Source organism: Oryctolagus cuniculus, chromosome 8, assembly GCF_051225735.1.
Source record: "Oryctolagus cuniculus isolate XC-2025 breed Fujian yellow rabbit chromosome 8, ASM5122573v1, whole genome shotgun sequence".
Taxonomy (NCBI): Eukaryota; Metazoa; Chordata; class Mammalia; order Lagomorpha; family Leporidae; genus Oryctolagus; species Oryctolagus cuniculus.
This window is the reverse complement of record NC_142874.1, coordinates 71,262,915-71,282,642: the sequence shown is the minus strand read 5'-3', so window position 1 is coordinate 71,282,642 and position 19,728 is coordinate 71,262,915. Positions and strand designations below refer to the sequence as shown.

At 39.8% G+C, this 19,728-nt stretch overlaps 2 protein-coding genes across 15 annotated transcripts in view; one reads left to right on the top strand and one right to left on the bottom strand.

The window, feature by feature from the left end:
* The window catches only part of FGF2 (fibroblast growth factor 2), an 88,670-nt gene extending 79,023 nt beyond the window's left edge, over positions 1 to 9,647 (top strand). Inside the window, exon 3 of the mRNA XM_002717238.6 lies at positions 3,798 to 9,647. Coding sequence (XP_002717284.2) covers positions 3,798 to 3,983 — 186 coding nt within the window. The 3' untranslated portion in view covers positions 3,984 to 9,647. The remainder of the gene's footprint in view (positions 1 to 3,797) is intronic.
* Positions 4,222 to 19,728, bottom strand: part of NUDT6 (nudix hydrolase 6) — a 54,282-nt gene continuing 38,775 nt past the window's right edge. For 9 of the 14 annotated variants that reach the window (XM_070047629.2, XM_089302535.1, XM_089302539.1 and 6 more), the window contains 2 exons: positions 9,062 to 9,116; positions 4,222 to 4,796 (listed from right to left, as the gene is read on the bottom strand). In XM_070047629.2, coding sequence (XP_069903730.1) covers positions 4,399 to 4,796; positions 9,062 to 9,107 — 444 coding nt within the window. In that variant the 5' untranslated portion in view covers positions 9,108 to 9,116 and the 3' untranslated portion in view covers positions 4,222 to 4,398. Of the gene's footprint in view, positions 4,797 to 9,058; positions 9,117 to 12,686; positions 12,784 to 13,175; positions 13,250 to 17,332; positions 17,389 to 19,728 lie in introns of those variants that run through there. The other 5 variants (XM_089302537.1, XM_089302536.1, XM_070047630.2 and 2 more) reach the window with 3 other exon arrangements.

Below are 19,728 nucleotides of genomic sequence, written 5' to 3'. Positions count from 1 at the left end.
GGCCCAAGGACTTGGGCTGTCTTCCACTGCTTTTCCAGGCCATGGCAAAGAGCTGGATCAGAAGAGGAGCATGTGGGACTTGAACCTTTGCCCATATGGGGTGCTGGCTCTGTAGGTAGCGGCTTCACCTGCTATGCCACAGTGCCAGCCCCTCGAAAGTCTTTATTTCACCTTCATTCATAAGTGAGAGCTTTGCAGGATAAAATATTCTGGGTTGGTAGTATTTTCCTCTTAAGACTTGGACAGTGTCTTGCCATTTTGTCCTAGCCTATGCAATTTCTGATGAGATGTCAGCTGTTGGTCTATTTGGAGATTCCCTCAAAGTATCCTAGCATTTCTGTCATGCACATTTTAGAATCTTTATGTTTTACTATGGAGAGTTTGAGTATAGTGTTTCATGGTGATATTTTCTGGTCTTGTCTATTAGGAGTTCTGTGTGATTCCTGTACTTGGATGTCCGTTTCTTTCTCCAAATTAGGGAAGTTTTCTCTAATTATTTCAGTAAAAAGGCCTTGTAATCCATATTCTTTCCATGGCTTCAGGCACTACTAAGACCCATATGTTGAGTGATTTATAGTATGCCATAAATCTCCAACACTGTTTTTTAGTTTTCTAATTGCTTTTTTTTTTTTTTTTTTGGTCTGACTAAAATTTCCAGAGATTCGTCTTCTAACTTGGATATTCTTTCTTCTGCTTCATCAAGTCTATTTTAAGGGCTTTCCAGTGCATTTTTTGTTTTATTGAATTCTTCACTTCTAGTATTTCATTTTCATTTGTCTTTAAAATCTCAATTTCATGCGAAATATTTTTATTCATATCATATATTGTTTTCTGTAGCTCGTGGATTTGCTTCTGATTACTTGAGTAGTCCTATGATTAGTTTCTTGAATTCCATTTCTGGCATTTCCTCAATCTCTTTATCTTCACATTCTAATATTAAAATGTTATTGTATTCCTTTGCAGAGGTCATAGTGTCTTCCTTGTTTCTTGAATTTTTCATTAATTTTTAGGCATCTTTAGAATTTTTTTTCCTCTTAAGCTTTTTTATCTTTGAGCTATGCCTCTGTGGCTTAGTGGAGTGTCTATGCTTTCAGTGAATTCCAAGAAGTGTGTGGTTAGTGATGCCAGGGAGTTATGGTCAGTACTCCAGGATGGGATGAGTATCTGGGGTAACACTGAAATTGGGTGTGGCAGCTCTCTGGTTAACTGGATGGAGAGGAATGGTCATCTATGTTGGTGGGACCACTCCTCCTCCTCCAAGCTAAGGAGTGCCCAGGTATTAGCCCTGAATGTGTTCAACACTCATCTGCACCACTGTATGAACTGCACATGATTGCGCAGCCTCTCCTATAAGCACTGTTTCTTCTGCTATGAGCTGTTCTAGGCGACCAAGGAGCTCTGAGAATGCACCCCAGCATTCTGATTGCCCAACAATTGCTGGGTGCACACACACAAGCTGGGACTGCTGCCATATGCCTATGTCTAAAAATGATGCCAGTTCTCCCACCACTGGGTACAGGTCGCTGTTGTAGAATGGAGGAGAGGACAAAGAAGTGCTTCTCTTCCTCCCTGGGCAAGCAGTCACCCTACCATCCTGAGGTATCCCGGCTGGATGCAAAAATGTAGTTTCACTAAGCTCTCCCTCCTGCTGTATTAACAGCAGCACGGACAGCTGGAGTCCGATCTCACCTGGTTTGCCAGGGTGGGATGGTTCTTTCTCGGATCCATGCTGCTGGGTCTTCCATTCTTGCAGTACCTTGCTGTGTATCTACTTTCTGCACAGGTCCGGGCTGTTTCCAGTGCTTTTGTAGGATCTCCCTCTGCAGTTTCCCTTGACAGTGCCTTCACAGTGTACTTTCTCTGCTTTTTTTTTTTTTTTTTTTTTTTTTTTTTTTTTTGGACAGGAAGAGTTTGACAGAGAGACAGAGAGAAAGGTCTTCCTTTTCTGTTGGTTTGCCCCCCAAATGGCCGCTACAGCCGGCACGCTGCAGCCGGCGCACTGCGCTGATCCGAAGCCAGGAGCCAGGTGCTTCCTCCTGGTCTTCCATGTGGGTGCAGGGCCCAAGCACTTGGGCCATCCTCCACTGCCTTCCTGGGCCACAGCAGAGAGCTGGACTGGAAGAGAAGCAACTGGGACAGGATCCGGCGCCCTGACCAGGACTAGAACCTGGGGTGCCGGCGCCGCAGGCGGAGGATTAGCCTAGTGAGCCGCGGCACCGGCCTCTCTACTTCTTTATATTAATTTCACCCCATGGAAATTAGACCACCCTGTCACTATTTGTCATCTTAGAAAGTCCCAGCACTGCCCCCCCCATTCATGTTTTTCTCACATCTTGTGCTATTGTTTGGCTTATCTTGGTACTAGTGAATCTGGGAAAAAGTTCAAGTCTTTTAAATGTGGGTTTTCTCAAACCTTACGTTTCTTAGGATATATGTGTACATGGAAATAAGCTGGAACCTGATATATTGCATAACTATGGTTTGTATTAATATCTCTGAATATATCTTATATTTACATATGTAGATTCAAGTGTAAAAAGATTTAGTTTTCTATGAGTATCATTCAATCAGCATAAAATATGAATGTTTTTCATTTCATTTTGGTAATTTTTTTAATCCTCAGGTATCATGTTACCCTTTTTAATTTATTTCAGAGACAGACACGTGTGTGTGTTTTCAGAGATTCTATTTGCTGGTTCACTCTGCAAATTCTACAACTGTCAGGGTTGGACCCAGAACACAATCCAGGTCTCCCACTTGGGCAGCAGGAACCCAATCACTTGAGCCATTACCACTACCTGCAGGTCTACATTGGCAGGAAGCTGGAGTCAGGAGTCAGAGCTCGGAACTGATAAGGGATGTAGGCATCTTTAACCACAAGGCAAAACCTGTTTTAACTTAATAAAACTAAATTTGCTTAATCTAATGCCTGCTTCTTGAAGTTGATTTTTAGACATTAACTTAAAATATTTTGGCAAACTTTTAATCTCCATTACTTAGAATATTTCTAGGTCCCATGATTTGAAAGCTAGCTTCTTTTGTGAAAAATAAATTGAAATAAAGTCCCTCTTATTACCTAAGAGACTATTAGAAATTTGAATGTCCTACATTATTTATTCCTCACTGTATTTTGTATTTACAGATTACTAATTTTATATAATGTTCCAATATAATTTTGGCATTAAATACCATTAGCTATTTTCTATACAATAAACTATTATTCTTATACTTTAGAGGCAACCTTAGAACCAAGTAAATTTTTCATAATTTAGGGAATTGTTTCTGTAAGATATTAACAAATCTCATTGTGGGATGAGTGTGCTGGGTTACCGTTTCACCTCTGCTTCAATGGAACCCTGAGAAAACTAAGAATGACCACTGACTGGTTCTTTGCCTCTTGTCTGGGAGGAATGATTCCAGGTAGGAGCCAGAGCATGGGGCTTCCCTAAGCATAACGTACTTCATGTTACTGGTGTGTGTCTCCTCTTTGGGGACCCCAGAAAGCTATGTTCATGGATGTTTCTAGTCTGTACCAGTCTTGTTTCTGTACCATCTTAGCAGTCATCATGCTGAACACCTGACCCCCCCTGTGGAGGCTAGAAAATATTCCCAGCACTCCTTCTACTTGATGCTGTGCTGCTGACATGCTGCCCTGCGTCACATTTTGGCTGACTGAATGTTGTTGAATTGTCCTGCTGAACCTAAGACCAGTGCTGCTGGTTGAGCAAAATGGGCACTGTATTGTCTTAAGTGTTGAATATGAAAAACACAATAACAGTTCTTCCTTTATTTTTCAGAAATGTGTTACAGACGAGTGCTTCTTTTTTGAACGACTGGAGTCTAATAACTACAATACTTACCGGTCAAGGAAATATTCCAGCTGGTATGTGGCACTGAAACGAACTGGGCAGTATAAACTTGGATCCAAAACAGGACCTGGGCAGAAGGCTATACTTTTTCTTCCAATGTCTGCTAAGAGCTGATTTTAATGGCACCATCTAATCTCATTTCACATGAAGAAAGAGAAACATGTATTTGTTAATGAGAGGAAAACAAATGTCTACAGCTCAGCTTTGTTGAATGGCCAGGCAACTTTTTATCTAATAATAAAATGTTTAACCATTGCCTCAGTAAAGAAAACAATTCCTAGAGAATGTATAGACTTCCACCTTTTATATAGAATCTGCTGTTACCCAGTCAAGGTTACCTAGAACTATAATCTTTCTCACATATTTGCTTTATTTGAAAAGCTTTTAAAATATGCACATTTACAAATTTTCTTAATGGAAATCATATATTAGAAAATTAGTCATATTTATCCCAAAGGTTCATTATGTCTTATAGCACATATTCATTTACATGTACATCTTAAATTTAAAAAAAATGTAAAATGTGAACTTAATCCATTCCTATCATAGTTTTGTAATTCTCTGGCAGTTCTTTGTGATACAGTTTATAGAAAAGGCCTGTGTAAACTGCTGGAAGCTTTTCCATGGTCAGATCAATCTTGTCAAACCCTTCTCTGTACCCATATAGCAGCAGTCCTGCAACTCTGCGGGTGATGGGAGTTGTGTTTTCAGTCTTAACAAGCTCAGTGAGATCCATCCACTCACATCTTAAGCATTCATGCTGGCAAAAATTTATGGTGAATGAAAATGGCTTCAGGCGGCAGACAATATACATATCAGACTTCCCAAAGGCTCCCGGACTGGTGTGCTGCTGCCGGATACTCAAGAGGGACTGGAATTCTGATTCTATCCCAGTCTCTTCAAAAACTTCTCGAACTGCTGTGTCTCCTACACGGAAGACAGATGTACAAATCACTAAGGATCACATTTTCAGAAACGTCATCATCAAAGATTTCCAGTGAAAAGAGCATTATCTAAAGTTTCCAAAGCAAACAGAACTGCAACAAAGTTTTCAACACGAACTGCCTGCCTTTTGGATGTACTGAAATGGTATTTTCTCACCACTGTACATTTCAGAAGCTTTTGAAGTACTGAATATTCCTTTTGGCTACTACTTGGAGGCTTATTCAACCTGTACGTTTGTGGGGTCAGATCTTTTTAAACTCTCTTGTTCTGTTTTCCAAAAGGTAAAAGCATAGGTTACTAAAGTTAAAATGTATGTTGTAAAGCTGTATGAATACTCACATTCCTTTATAGTTCTTGATCATTATTCTTTATCATCCATTAAAACTGCCTCAATTGGTACATACCAGCTTTGCGAAAAAGTGATCTATTCCTCCTGGTACATGGAGTGCTTCAAAAGTTTGTGGAAAATGGAGTTAAGATGTTTATTTTGGTGTAAAAAATTTTAAAATCCATGCAAAAGTTAATGGGGGCTGTTTGGCATTGCAGTTAAGATGCTTCTTTGGAGACCTGAATCCCATATAGGAATGCCTGTGTCTGAGTCAGCTCTGCTTCCTATTCCAGCTTCCTGCTAATGCAGACCTTGGGAGGCAGCATGTGAGACCTGCCACCCATGTGGGAGACCCAGACCATGTTCTCGGCTCCTGCATTTGGCCCAGTCCAGCTTAGACTTGAGGCATTTGGGGAGTGAAACAGCAGATGAGTGCTCTGTCTGTTCTGTCTTGTAGATAAACAAGTTTTTAAAAAATTTATAAAAGCAGTTGTCTTCCTTAAATTAATGGAACATATATGTTATGAAAAAAACTATGCATGGATTTCAAAAAGATTTTGAATCTAAACAACTTATCTACCATTTTCCACGTCCTTTTTGGGAGTCCCTTCAGAAGTCTATAGAGCTGTAGCATCTACCAAACTAGGGGATTCTAACCTCTTCTGGTGAGCTCAGGTGGGCTGCACAGCCTCCAGGCCAGAAAGGAGATTGCTATACAACTTTCTGTGTGCACCTCTAGTTGTTCCTCTGTCCCCATCACAGATGAGTTTGAGATTTCCCTTGTTTCCTCTGAGAAGATTCCAATAACCTGGATACATTCCTTCAACACCAAAATGCTGCTGTCATTTCATCCATAATTTTCAAAACTGGGAATATATAGAATTTTTATAATACAACATTTTCATATTTTATAAGGTTGTCTTTTCACTTAAGTGCAAATTTCTGTGGCAAGACTTTTATTGCCATCAGTATATTTTTGTGGTTGCTTTTTCTACACATCCACATGGACTCCTCTAACTGGACTTTTCATAAATTTTCTGAGACTCTGCCATTGTCTCCCAAAGTGTTTCCAGGAAGCCTTTAACAAAGCTGCCTTTTCTGACCACTTTGCTGGGGAGACTTCACCATTGCTATAGAGGTTGCTGTTGTTAGTATTCTTTAATGCCTCCATTGTTTGAATTTGCCAAGTACTACTAAACGGTATTTGCCTTCTCAGCAGTCCTACTGGTGAAGAACAGACAAGTAAGAGGAAGTCAGAAAAATGTCTCAGTTCCTGTGTGCTTTGACTGCAGACTTTTGTACCAGTCCCCCTGGATATGCTCTTGTTTTGTGTTTAGGAAACAGTTTTGAAAAGATGGAGAGGAAGAGCAAAGTGTTCTAAACAGAAGGCATTTGTCTACCATTTTTAAACTGAAAGTATAAAAGACATTTAGGTTTCAGAGAAAACTTTCCTTAATAAGAATTATTTTTATGCCAAGTCAATACCTGTTTGATCTTAAATGAGTGTTCCTAAATATTCTATAATGTTGTTTAAATGTTTATTTTTGTTCTTCAAGACAACTCCACACCCTCAGCCATTTTTGTTTTGCCCGTAGTACCACTAATCAAGAGCTGAGCATTCAGTTTATCAGTCTTGGCTGTTTGTACGTCCTTGAAGCACAGGATGGGGCCTGTGAGCTCATCTGCTCTGCTCAGCAGCCTCCAACTCTGAGAGAAGATTGAAAACCCACACTTCGTGGGGAGTTTTGATCTGTTTAACTTGAATATTACTGACTGGAGTTGAATGGAGAAACAAGATAGAGGATCGCTTCTATCTTAAGAAGGAAGAAATCTCTTTCCCAAGGATTTCAATATAAATTTATCTTGATTTTTAACTGCTTTTTTCTGTTCTATCTTAAAATTTTAATATACTATAAGCTAAACTTAGATAATATTCACTGTTTTATAGGTTTGAAGAATATAGAAAAATTAGAGGATTTTGCTAATGAAAGGGTGTGTTAAAATAGGGTACACTGTTTTGCTACAGAATTATAAATGGAGTTTATATTTGCTATTTCTATTTTGTAATATTTAATGACGGGATTAGGCTGAAAGAAAACAATGGGAAACATTTTGCAGAATGTGGGTTTTCCTAGTGTTTCCTCATGTGCTGATGAGCTCTGCTTGGACTCGGCTGCCTTGTGGATCTTTGGCTGAGGCACGCCACTCTTCCCGTCAGTAGTAATGAGATTTTTTTTTTAAAGGAACCTTGTAGATAATCTTTAAGAGTACTGTTTTATATTAAAGCCTTGAGGATTACATTCACTTTTGTGTGCGACACTCATTTTTTAAACACTACAGATAATGTTTCATTTACCAGAACTTCAGAGCCAAGATCCATTATAAATGTTTAACTGTGTGTGATGACAGCTGTCCTCAAGTATATTATATGCTTTCCTAAATATACCAGGTATAAAGAAAATTATTTAAATAATGTTTGAGTGATTTGACTATCATTAAGCATTTCTATTATTTTGTACTGTGTTATAATACAGAAGTCTCCAGCTATCAACATAGTCTTTTAGACTTGTAGCAATTACCACTTCTAACCGCTTTCAGGGTTTTATCAATTCTAAGGCAAATACTTTATCTGTACTCCATGTAGGAAATACAATGAATGCCAAGTGCTCTGCTTTCCTTAACTCCTCATGACTGGGGCATGTATATAGGTGAGTTCCTGTGACAGCCACAAAAACTTGACAAAAGTATGATGTCTTTAATTATCTAGAGTTAAGTATATACTTCAGAACATTTTTTAAATCTAAAATTATGCATATTTGGCTTGGTAATGTGTTCATTTATGCCCAGCTGTAAGTATATCTGAAATTCATTAAAAAAAAAATCTGGCATGACTTGGGAGAAGCAACTACACAAACCCTTTGTGCACTGCTGTTTGCCCAATATGGATTGGGTAAGAATGCCAAACCTAAGCTTAACTAGTTCCCATGTGCTTGCAAGTCACTGATGGTCAGTGTGAGATAATTAGGGGCTGTGGGATCTAGGCAAAAGGACAGTAATTATAGATTGTTAGGAGTTGGTGATGTAACATGTAGAGGGTATTTTACATGTGGATAATTTAAGAAAATTAAGTTTAACATATATACATTTTAAGGTACAATATTGAAAGATAATTTAGGAAACTGCCTTAACTTAGTTGTGGTCTAAAGACAAGGAGGTACATGCATTTTGAGGGAAAGGTCATGGAGACATAAAATATGTATTGATTAATTAGGATGGAGATCAAATTTGACCCAGTGGTTTAAGGAATAGTAAGAAAATTCAGCTTCTCTTCTCCCATTTGCTGTAATTCAGAGATGTAAAGAACTCTGAAAGCTTACTCACATTTCCTTGTCTTAATTGTTGAGAACACTAAGTTGTTTTAGGGGTTATTTCTCATTTGAGACTTTTTCATATTTTTCATATATTTAATTTTTGGCTTCCTGACTTCAAAATAATTAGATAAAAAAATTTTAAGAGCAGAATTATGTCATCATTATAACTGACTTTATTATTTCAAAGTTCATTTAAAATAATAATTATCCTGTGATGGAACAGTTAGGGATTTGTGTTTTCTCATAGTTTTAATTGTAATCATAAATAATTGTTAATGCTAAACTTTACTAATTAATATCCAAGGATTCTCTTTTTCTTACAAATTAATCTAGAAGCAGACCTAAACAGAAGGGGAGGGTAATGCTCCTAATGGCATTATTTATGCTAATAGAATAAGTTGTAATGTTAAAGTTTTGCTACTAATCTTCCAGAAATTTTCTTAGTCTGAACCAATTAGAAAGTTTAAAATCTTAACTATAAAGCAGAAAATAAATGCATGTATTTCTTCAACATTTTCAAGCTACTAAAAAATATGTAAGATACACACCGATGTCTTCTCCAGGCTCTGACAGGCCCCCAGGAAACTTCCACATATTTTTTAACTGTAGTAGAAAATCAGAAAATAAGATTAACACAGCATTATACACACACAGAGATTCCACAAAACCCACCCCATAATTGGTGACGGCATTAGAGAATTTCTTTGTTGGTAATTACATGCAATTTTTTTGCCAGTTTCCTTCCCTCATCTTTCCTTCTTTTTCGGGGGAAACTGGTAACTGATGAAATCTTTTCCCACCTTTTTCTTGTGGAAGTAGTTCTGTTTCATTAATGTGATAAAATCTGTATAAATGAAACTTTGGAAAGAAATATCTACTGAATTTGTGTAATTAAAAGTATTCGCTGCTAGTTAATTATGAACAAATAGAATCTTACAGATGCTGCTATAAAGAAGTAGAAAATACAGTATAAATGTAATCACTAAAGTAATGCTATTTTAAACTTTCACATCTATTTTCTGTATTGTTTCTAACCATATATAATACCCAAGATTTCTGTTATATGTATTAATGATTTTATGTAAAATGTAATTGCTTTTCAAGGTTAGTGTGAATAAAAATGATTACTTTGTATTTTCTTGTCTATCATTTCTTTTTGGGGGGGAAGGGGCAGATGGGAAGATGTGATATTGGATAAACATAGATGGAAGTAGATTATTTAGAGATTACACTGGACAGTATTCTTCCAGTTGACAGGATTATTTCTCTCCTGTTGGAGTTGTTACATATCTCCATCAAAATGACCAAACTGAAGAATGGGAAATTACAATAACATTCTCACAAGGGAGGTAAACCAGTAGCCAGTACACTTTATACTCTTCATTCATAAAACAAGCTTGTGGACCTGGTGTGATTTGTGAGCCACTCATTTCCTGGATGACAGCTTCTTAAAGAATGTGTCACTTCTCAACTATGTTAGGTTGGAAACCAGTGGCCTGGTTCCCAGAGTTTCCACAGACTGTTTATTATGTGGGTACAAAATCCAGGCTTTCCACCCTTCTGTGTCTGGTTCAGGCTGGGCCTTAATTTATACAGCACATTATGCTTGCTTTTGTTAACATAGAAGTATATCTTTAACACAGCTTTACCCCAATACATTCATTGTCTTTTGGGTTCCATATTGAAAGTTTAGAGGCTTTGCTTCTATAGAAACTATACCATCTTTTGTGTGATAAGATTTCGGATGTCACACCATAAATTCTATGTGTGACAAATATAACAGGGCAGACAGATGCTTCCTAAAAACAGTAAAAATCAACTTTTAAAATCTTGATCTGGAATTGATCTTAAATGACCAGAGACTGTTGATTATATTTGGAGAGAAGAACTTGATAGAAAGGGGAAAATGCTAGATAAAAGATTGAAGAGCTCACACAAATTTGGTTATTTTACAGAGTACAGCTTAGATATAGAAATATTAGTTATATTTTTATGCTGGTAAGTAGTTTGTGACATTTTCTGGCACCACTTGGGTTTAAAGAGCTGATTTTGTAAAAAACAAAAACTCCTTGTCCCCCATGAAGCTGGACCCTGAGTCCTAAGTGTTAAGAGGCCTAAATTCTGTGGCTTGAAAAACCTGACTAAAATCCTAGGTATCATCAATAGTGAGGTATGCATGTCTTCCTATTCTTTTTCCCTCTTTATATTAAAAAAAATCCCATTAACTGGATTGGCAATATATGAACAATATTAAAATATACCTAACATATGTTGAATGGTTACTACATTCCAGGCATGACTCACATTGAAATTTACCAATAAGCCGGCGCCGTGGCTCAATAGGCTAATCCTCCACCTTGCGGCGCCGGCACACCGGGTTCTAGTCCCGGTCAGGGCGCCGGATTCTGTCCCGGTTGCCCCTCTTCCAGGCCAGCTCTCTGCTATGGCCAGGGAGTGCAGTGGAGGATGGCCCAGGTGCTTGGGCCCTGCACCCCATGGGAGACCAGGAAAAGCACCTGGCTCCTGGCTCCTGCCATCGGATCAGCGCGGTGCGCCGGCTACAGCGGCGGCCATTGGAGGGTGAACCAACGGCAAAAGGAAGACCTTTCTCTCTGTCTCTCTCTCACTGTCCACTCTGCCTGTCAAAAAAAAAAAAAAAAAAAAAAAAAATTTACCAATAACCCCATGGGGAACTATTGTTCCCACTGTAGAGGTGATAAAACTGAGGGCAAAATCTAAAGTGCCAGGGGTCTCACAGCTAAACTGTGGTAAACTCAGGGATAAAACAGCCATATTTAAAGAAATATTAACAGTTGATATTTTCTTACTAATCCTTAACTACATGCTTTTTCATATGCCTTTTGATCTTTTCCTGGGATCTAATTGGAATGTCCTGCATAAATCCAATCAGACGTTGTATCTTAGATGGAACATTGCTGCAGGGCTTCTGAATTTGTACTATAGTGTTTTTCTCAGTAGTTCCCTTTTTTACATTCAGATGATATTTTAGTTATTGGAAAGCATTGAAGTTGATTGTTCATACTTCCCTGTATGTTTCTATACATCAGACATATGCAAGGTCACATTTTTCTTGCCCATCTATGTGCAGTTACACTTCTGGCAATATGAGGGAGAAAGGGAAGTGGTCTTTTCCACTTAGGAAATTTTAGCAGCACTGTTCATTTCCACTTGTGAGTCACAGGCAGAACTGGTAGTCTCTAATTCAGCTTCTGTGACTGATAAAGTCAGTGCCTAAATTGCCCATGACAGATGGTTGCCTGGCCTCTACAGATTCTTTGAATCCTTCAACAAATATTGAAAGGTAGGGAGTGGTAAAGATGCCACCTGGGGCCGGCGCTGTGGCTCACTTGGTTAATCCTTTGCCTGCAGCACTGGCATCCCATATGGGTGCCGGGTTCTGTCATGGTTGCTCCTCTTCCAGTCTAGCTTTCTGCTGTGGCCCGGGAAGGCAGTGGACGATGGCCCAAGTGCTTAGGCCCCTGCTCCCGCATGGGAGACCAGGAGGAAGCACCTGGCTCCAGGCTTCAGAATGGCATAGCTCTGGCTGTAGAGGCCATTTGGGGAGTGAACCAACAGAAGGAAGACCTTTCTGTCTTTCTGTCTCTCTCACAGTCTTAACTCTGTCAAAAAAAAAAAAAAAAAAAAAAAAGCCACCTGGTACTCCCGCATGGAATCCTGGCTCTGCTCTCAATTTCAGCTTCCTGCTAATGCATCTTCTGGAAGGCAGCTGTGATCGCTCAAACATTTGTGGTTCCTGCCATGATGTGGGATACCTGGACTGAGTTCCTGGTTCTTGGCTTTGGCCTGGCCCAGCCCCACCCATTTCAGACTTTTGGGAAGTGAACCAGCAATGGGCGACTTTTCACTTGCTCTTGCTCTGTGTATTTTGAGTGTTTCTGTCCCTCTGCCTTTCAGAGAGGAGAGGGGAGGGAGGGAGGGAAGGAGGAAGGAAAGGAAGGAAGGAAAGAAAGGGAGGATGAAAAATGCTAGGAGGGAAGCAATGAGAAAGTATGTGTATGAGAGAAAGATGTAGAGATTCCTTCTATGCTTGCAAATATCTTACTGCTATGTAACAAAATACTATGCAGCTTCTGGGCAAGTGCTGTGGTGCAGTAGTTTAAGCCACCAATTGGGGCCACTTGCATCCCTTACCAGAGTGCTAGTTCAAGTCCTGGCTCCTCCACTTCCAATCCAGCTTCCTGCTAATATGCCTGGGAAGCAGTGGATGATAGACCAAGTATTTCAGTTCCTGCCACTCTTTTTTTTTTTTTTTTTTTTTTTTTACAGAGATCCTACATGGGGAGTAAGTGCACAGTGACTCCTGTTGTTGACTTTACAAATTGACACTCCTGTTTATGGCATCAGTAATCTCCCTATGCACCAGTTATGAGTTTCCAAGGCTATGGAAGCCCCTTGAGTTCTCCGACTCTTATCTTGTTTAGACACGGTCATAGTCAAAGTGGAGGTTCTCTCCTCCCTTCAGAGAAAGGCACCTCCCTCTTTGAAGACCTGTTCTTTCCACTGGGATCTCACTCACAGAGATCTTTTTGCCAGAGTGTCTTGGCTTTCCATGCCTGAAATACTCTCATGGGCTTTTCAGCCAGATCCGAGTGCCTTTAGGGCTGATTCTGAGGCCAGAGCCTGCCACTCTTGTGGGAGACCTGGATGAAGTTTCTGGTTCCTGGGCTTTGCCCAGTCCTGGCTGTTGAATGCATCTGGGGAGTGAACCAGCAGACAGAAGATTACTCTTATCAAGAGTATGTATCTTTTACTCTTTTATACTCACAAGCTTAATAACACTGTTCTTACAGTTATTGTTTTATTTTTATTTTTTTATTTATTTAAAAGGCAGAGTTACAGAGATAGGAGGAGAGAGAAAAAGAGAATGAGTAAGCGAGCTTCCATCAGCTGGTTCACTCCCCAAATAGCCACAATGGCCAGGGCTGGGCCAGGCCAAAGTCAGGAGCCTGGAGCTTCCTTTGGGTCTCCCATGTGGGTGCACAGGCCAAAGTAGTTGAGCCATCTTCTGCTACTCACTCTAGCTGCCCTAGCAGGGAACTGCATCATAAAGTGGAGCAGCCAAGTCTTGAACTGGTGCCCATATGGTGCCTCTAACACCTAACACCACAATGTCAGCCCCCTCTCATAGTTATTTTCATGCTATCGTTAACATTTCTTCAATAAGCTATTTTTACTTTGTGGGAATCATGTTTGAATTTATTTTTTGAAGGGTCAAGAATGCTAATCAACTGTGTACTATAAACTACCTCAGGGAGCCAAAACCAAAAGGATTATTATTATTTTTAAATAAATTTGCATTTTCAAAAAAGATTTATTTTGAAAGGCAGAGTGACAAAGAGAGTGAGAGAAAGAGACCTTCCATGTGCTGGATCTCTCCCCAAGTGGATACAATAGCCAGGGCTCAATCAGGCTGAAGCCAAGAGCCTAGAACTCCACCTGGATCTCCCACATAGGTGGCAAGGGCCCCAGTACTTGGGCCATCTTCTGCTTCTTTCAGGTACATAACCAGGGAGCTGGATTGGAAGCACAAGAGCCAGGATTTGAACTGGCACTCCGATGCTGGAGTCTCAAGTGGCAGCAAAACCTACAACACCAGCTCACAAAAGGATTCTTAATAAAGGCTTCCTCTGTTCCTTATAGAGTCTCAAATCTTAATAAAGGTTTTCTAAAAACCTTAAATATAGATCACCCCCCAAGATTCTGAATAGTGAGAATTACTACTTATCTCCCTCTTAATCATTAAATCATTTCCCTTTTCTCCATAATATATTTCTCTTTCCACACTTGTTCTTACTTCTCTCTCAGGCCACAAACATGTACTTCTCAGTATCATTGATACCTGAACTAAAGAAAATTATCCCCAGCAATAAACTATCCCATCTGTACCACATATTAAAAGCAACAACAACAACCTATTACCCTAAAAACTAAACACCATTCAAGAGAAGTCTTTTATTCAATATGTATGTAGGCATTGCCACTGGCTGTTTACTCCTTCTATGTTTTACTTCATTTTCTGGTGTCATTTGCTCTGGTTTAATGAAAAGAATACAACTCTTCCAGCCTGAATTCTGATTCTGTTAATTACTAGTTGTATACTGTTGAGTAAGATTATAACCTTTCTCTAAATGTGTTTTTCTTAAAAATGGGGATAATAAGTATGATTATTACACAAAAATTTTTTCATGGGAGGATTTTGTTAAATAGCTGATTATTTGTTTAACTGGTCTTATATATACTGAATTAGCAAAAACATACTGACATTAAAATAGCTGTTTATCCTGAAAACTTCATCACCCAAGATTAGGAATGAGCACTTTAATGGAGGAACACATTTCTCAGTGCATGGTTGAGCATGCTTATAATTTTTAGGGGCTGAGGCCTTGGCAGAGCTGCCTGTGCACTACAGGATGGTGCTACCACTTTACTCAGGTTTTTAATGCTCTTCATATAGGACTGTTGGTTCTATGAACCATGAAAAAAAAATCATTTAGGAAGCTTCTAAGGTTAATCACTCAAAAGATTCCCCAGCCTAGAGATATGACCTTCAGTTGACTCTAAAGGCTAATATAAAAGTAAATCAGCATGGAAAAAGTCTCCATTTAAATCTGTATAAGTAAACAGTACTTATGAATTCAGTTACTCAAAATGGCTAAAATAATGCCACTGTGGATTGGTCCTGAGTTTTCCCTCTACCATGGGATGGGATGAGGACTGTCAAAATGTTCATGGAAAATGGAATTTAAAAATAAGTTGATTTTGGTGCAAAAGATGTTTGAAGGGTAGATGTTGTTGCACAGTGGGTTTAGCTGCTACTTGGAATCCCCACATCTCTCACCAGTTTGCCAGTTTGAATCCTGACTACTTTACTTCTAATCCAGCTTTATGTTTTGTGCCTGGAAGGCAGTGGATGACAGCCCAAGAATGAGAGTCTCTGAGATGAGGATGGAGTTCCTGACTTCTAGCTTAGGCCTTGTCCAGTGCCAGCTGGAGGTTCCAAGATGACAGAATAACAGGGTGGTCTGATATCCACAGGGCAAAATTAATATAAAAAAAAAAGTGGAGAAAGTATACTCTCAGGGCAAAGGTGCAAGGGAAACTGCAGAGGGAGATCTGCAAAAGCAGCAGAAATGGCCCAGACTTGTGTGGAAGGCACAGACACGCAGCAAAGACAACAGAAGACCCAGCAGCTTGGATTCGGGAAAGAAGGCACCTGCTCTGGTACCAGGTGAGATTGGACTCCACTGGTGTACACTGTTGTTGATACAGGGGGAGGGAAAGCTTAGTGGATTGTATCTTTTTGAATCTGGTTGGAATCTCTCAGGACAGTGGGGCGAATGCTCACCAAGAGTGGAGATTAAAAAAAAAAAAAAAAAAAAAGCACATCTCTCTCTCCCCTCCTCCCTCCTACAACACTGACCTGCAACCAGTGGTGGGAGAGCTAGCATCATTTTTGGACACAGGCACCTAGCAGCCACCCCAGCTTGTGTGCACACACCCAGCAATTGTTAGGGTCGCCCTCCACCCAGTCGTGGGGGCACCTACAGCAGTGCAAAAGCCACTGACAGAGCCGGTCTGTACTGCGCCAGCTGCACTCACCTTCTGAGGGGGAGCCATCTGAACAAAAGGGAAGTGCCGCCTGCAGGACTCTGTTATGTGCCCAGCACGACTGTGAAGTGAGCAAGGCTACGGTTGGCAGATATTATGCACCCCTGTGATCCAGAGATCTTACCAGAGAGAAAAACCTGCATACTCCACCGACATCAAATCTGGTTGGGAGGACAGAACTTGATCCAGTGGACTGGAACACATATGGACAGCGGCCCCGGGGGTACCTCAGTCCCCCTGTGGTCAGAAAGGGCTAGTGGGGTGGAGTGGCTCCACTTGCACTCCTTGACCTTGAGAGCTCTGGGTGCTGACACTGATGAAACACTGTGATTGTGTGAGAAGAGACAGGGTATAGGTGGTTGCGGGGCAATCAGAGTGCTGGGGCGCACTCTCAGCTCCTTGGTTGCCTAGAATATCTCATAGCAAAGGAACAGTGCTCATAAGAGGGGCTGTACAATCACATGGGTGGTTCTTATGGTGGTACAGATGACTGTTGAACATACTGGGGGCTAACACCTGAACATTTCTCAGCTTGGAGTAGGAGCAGTGGTCCCACCAACAGAGGTGACTATTTCTCTCCATCCAGATAACCAGAAGAAAGCTACCATGCTCAACTTTGGTGTTACCTCAGATACGTGCCCCATCCGGGATCACTGACCAAAACTCCCTGAAAACACTTACCACATACCTCTTGGTATTCACTGAAAGTTCAGACATTCCACTAAGCCACAGAGGCATAGCTCAAAGATAAAAAGCCTTCAGAGGAAAAAATTCTAAAAATACCTAAAAATTAATGCAAAAATTCAAGAAACAAGAATAAGGAAGATACTATAACCTATAAAGGAATACAACATTTCAATATTAGAATGTGAAGATGAAGAGACTGAGGAAATGCCAGAAATGGAATTTAAGAAACTAATCATAGGACTACTCAAAAGTAATCAGAAGCAAATCGACGAGTTAAGGAAAACAATATATAATATGAATGAAAAATTTTCCCATGAAATTGAGATTTTAATGAGAAATGAAAATAAAATACTAGAAATGAAGAATTCCATAGATCAAACAAAAAATTCAGTGGAAAGTCTTAACAACAGAAGAAAGAATATCCAAGCTAGAAGACAATCTCTAGAAATTTTAGAACAAAAACTAGAAGAAATTAAACTTACTCAGTGTTGCAGATATATGGGATACTATCAGCCCAACATAGGGATCTCACGAGTGCCTAAAGGAGTGGAAAAAGAGAAGGGAATAGAAGGCCTAATTAGTGAAATAATTACAGTAAACTTCCCTAACTTGGAGAAAGAAAAGAAAGTACAAATAGAGGAAGCAAATAGAACTCCTAACAGATATCACCAGAGAAGATCTTCACCATGACAGATTTCAGTCAAACTCCATAGTAAAGCATAAAGAAAAGATTCCAAAATGTGCAAAGAGAAATGCGAGACTACCTTCAGAGGATATGCAATTAGACTCACAGCTAGCTTCTCATCAGAAACCCTACAGGCAAGAGAGAATGGAGAGAATAACAAAATATAGTCCAAGTCTTAAGTGAAAAAAGGTGTCGACCCAGAATATTGTATCCTGCAAAGCTCTCATTTATGAATGAAGAACATAACAACAAACAGAAATTGAAAGAATATGTCACCACACGTCCAGCCATACAAAAAGATGCTAAAGGATATGCTACATAGAGAAACACAGAAAGAAACCCGCCATCATGAAAGAATGTAAAGACAGAAAATCCCCCAAAAGTACAAAAGAAATCCAAAGTAGACAACAGGAATATTCACAGAAAAATGGCAGGGCCAAGTCTTTATTATCAATAGTCACACTGAATATAGTCTCAACTCTCCAGTTAAAGATACAGACTGGCAGAATGGATTAAAAAACAAGACCCATCTATTTTCTGACTACAACAAACACACCTCACCTACAAAAATACACACAGACTGAAAGTGAAATGATGAGAAAAGAGATTCCATGCAAATGGAAGAAAAAGGGGTCAGGTGTAGTCATCCTAATAGCAGACAAAATAGACTTTAACATAAAAATTGTTAAAAGAGACAAAGAAGGGCACTATGTAATGATGAAGGGATCAATTCAACAGGAAGACGTGACTATAATAAATATATACACACCCAATTACAGAGTGCCTGGCTCTTTAAAAGATCTGTTAACAGATCTAAAGGGAGACACAGACTCCAATACAACAGTAACAAGGGACTTCAACATCTCACTTTCATCAACGGATAGATCAACTAACAGATAATCAATAAAGAAACAACAAGCCGGCACCGTGGCTCAATAGGCTAATCCTCCACCTTGCGGCGCCGGCACACCGGGTTCTAGTCCCGGTCGGGGCGCCGGATTCTGTCCCGGTTGCCCCTCTTCCAGGCCAGCTCTCTGCTATGGCCAGGGAGTGCAGTGGAGGATGGCCCAGGTGCTTGGGCCCTGCAACCCATGGGAGACCAGGAAAAGCACCTGGCTCCTGGCTCCTGCCATCGGATCAGCGCGGTGCGCCGGCTGCAGCGGCGGCCATTGGAGGGTGAACCAACGGCAAAGGAAGACCTTTCTCTCTCTCTGTCTCTCTCTCACTGTCCACTCTGCCTGTCAAAAAAAAAAAAAATAAAATAAATAAAACCAATAAAGAAACAACAGAGCTAATCGACAACGATGGACCAAATGGGCCTCATTGGTATCAACAGAACTTTTCACCACACAATTCCAGGATACACATTCTTCTCAGCAGTGCATGGAACTTTCTCCAGGATAGACAATATTCTAGGCCATAAAGGAAGTCTCAGACAATTCAAAATAAAAAAATCATACCATGCACCTTCTCTGATCGAAATGCGTTGAAGCACAAAAGCAACAACTCAAGAATCTCCAGAACATATGCAAACACATGGAGACTGAACAACATGCTCCTAAGTGAACAGTGGGTCATAAAAGAAATCAAAAGAGAAATTTAAAAAATTCTGGAAATGCATGAAGATGGCAATACCTCATATCAAAACTTATGGGATACAGCAAAAGCAGTGCTAGAAGAGAAGTTTATAGCTATTAGTGTCTACATCAAGAAACTGGAAAGTCACCAAATAAATGAGCTGTCAATACATCTAAGGGTCTAGAAAAAAAGCAACAACCCAAACCCCAATTTAGGAGGAAAGAAATAATTAAAATTAAGGAAGAAATAAACAAAAAATATGAAAGATCAATGAAATAAACAGCTGGCTTTTTGAAAAAATAAAATTGATACACCATTGGCCCAACTAATAAAAAAGAAAAGGGGGGGGGAGGAGACTAAAATCAATAAAATCTGAGATGAAAAAGGAAATTTTACAACAGCTATCACAGAAGCAAAAAGAATCATCAGGAATTACTACAAAGAGCTGTATGCTAACAAATCAGAAAACCTAGAAGACATGGATAGGTTCTTGGACACATACAACCTACCTAAATTGACACATGAAAACACAGAACACCTAAGCAGACCAATAACCAAGATGGAGATTGAATCAGTAATAACCCTTCTAACAGAGAAAAGCCCAGGTCCAGACAG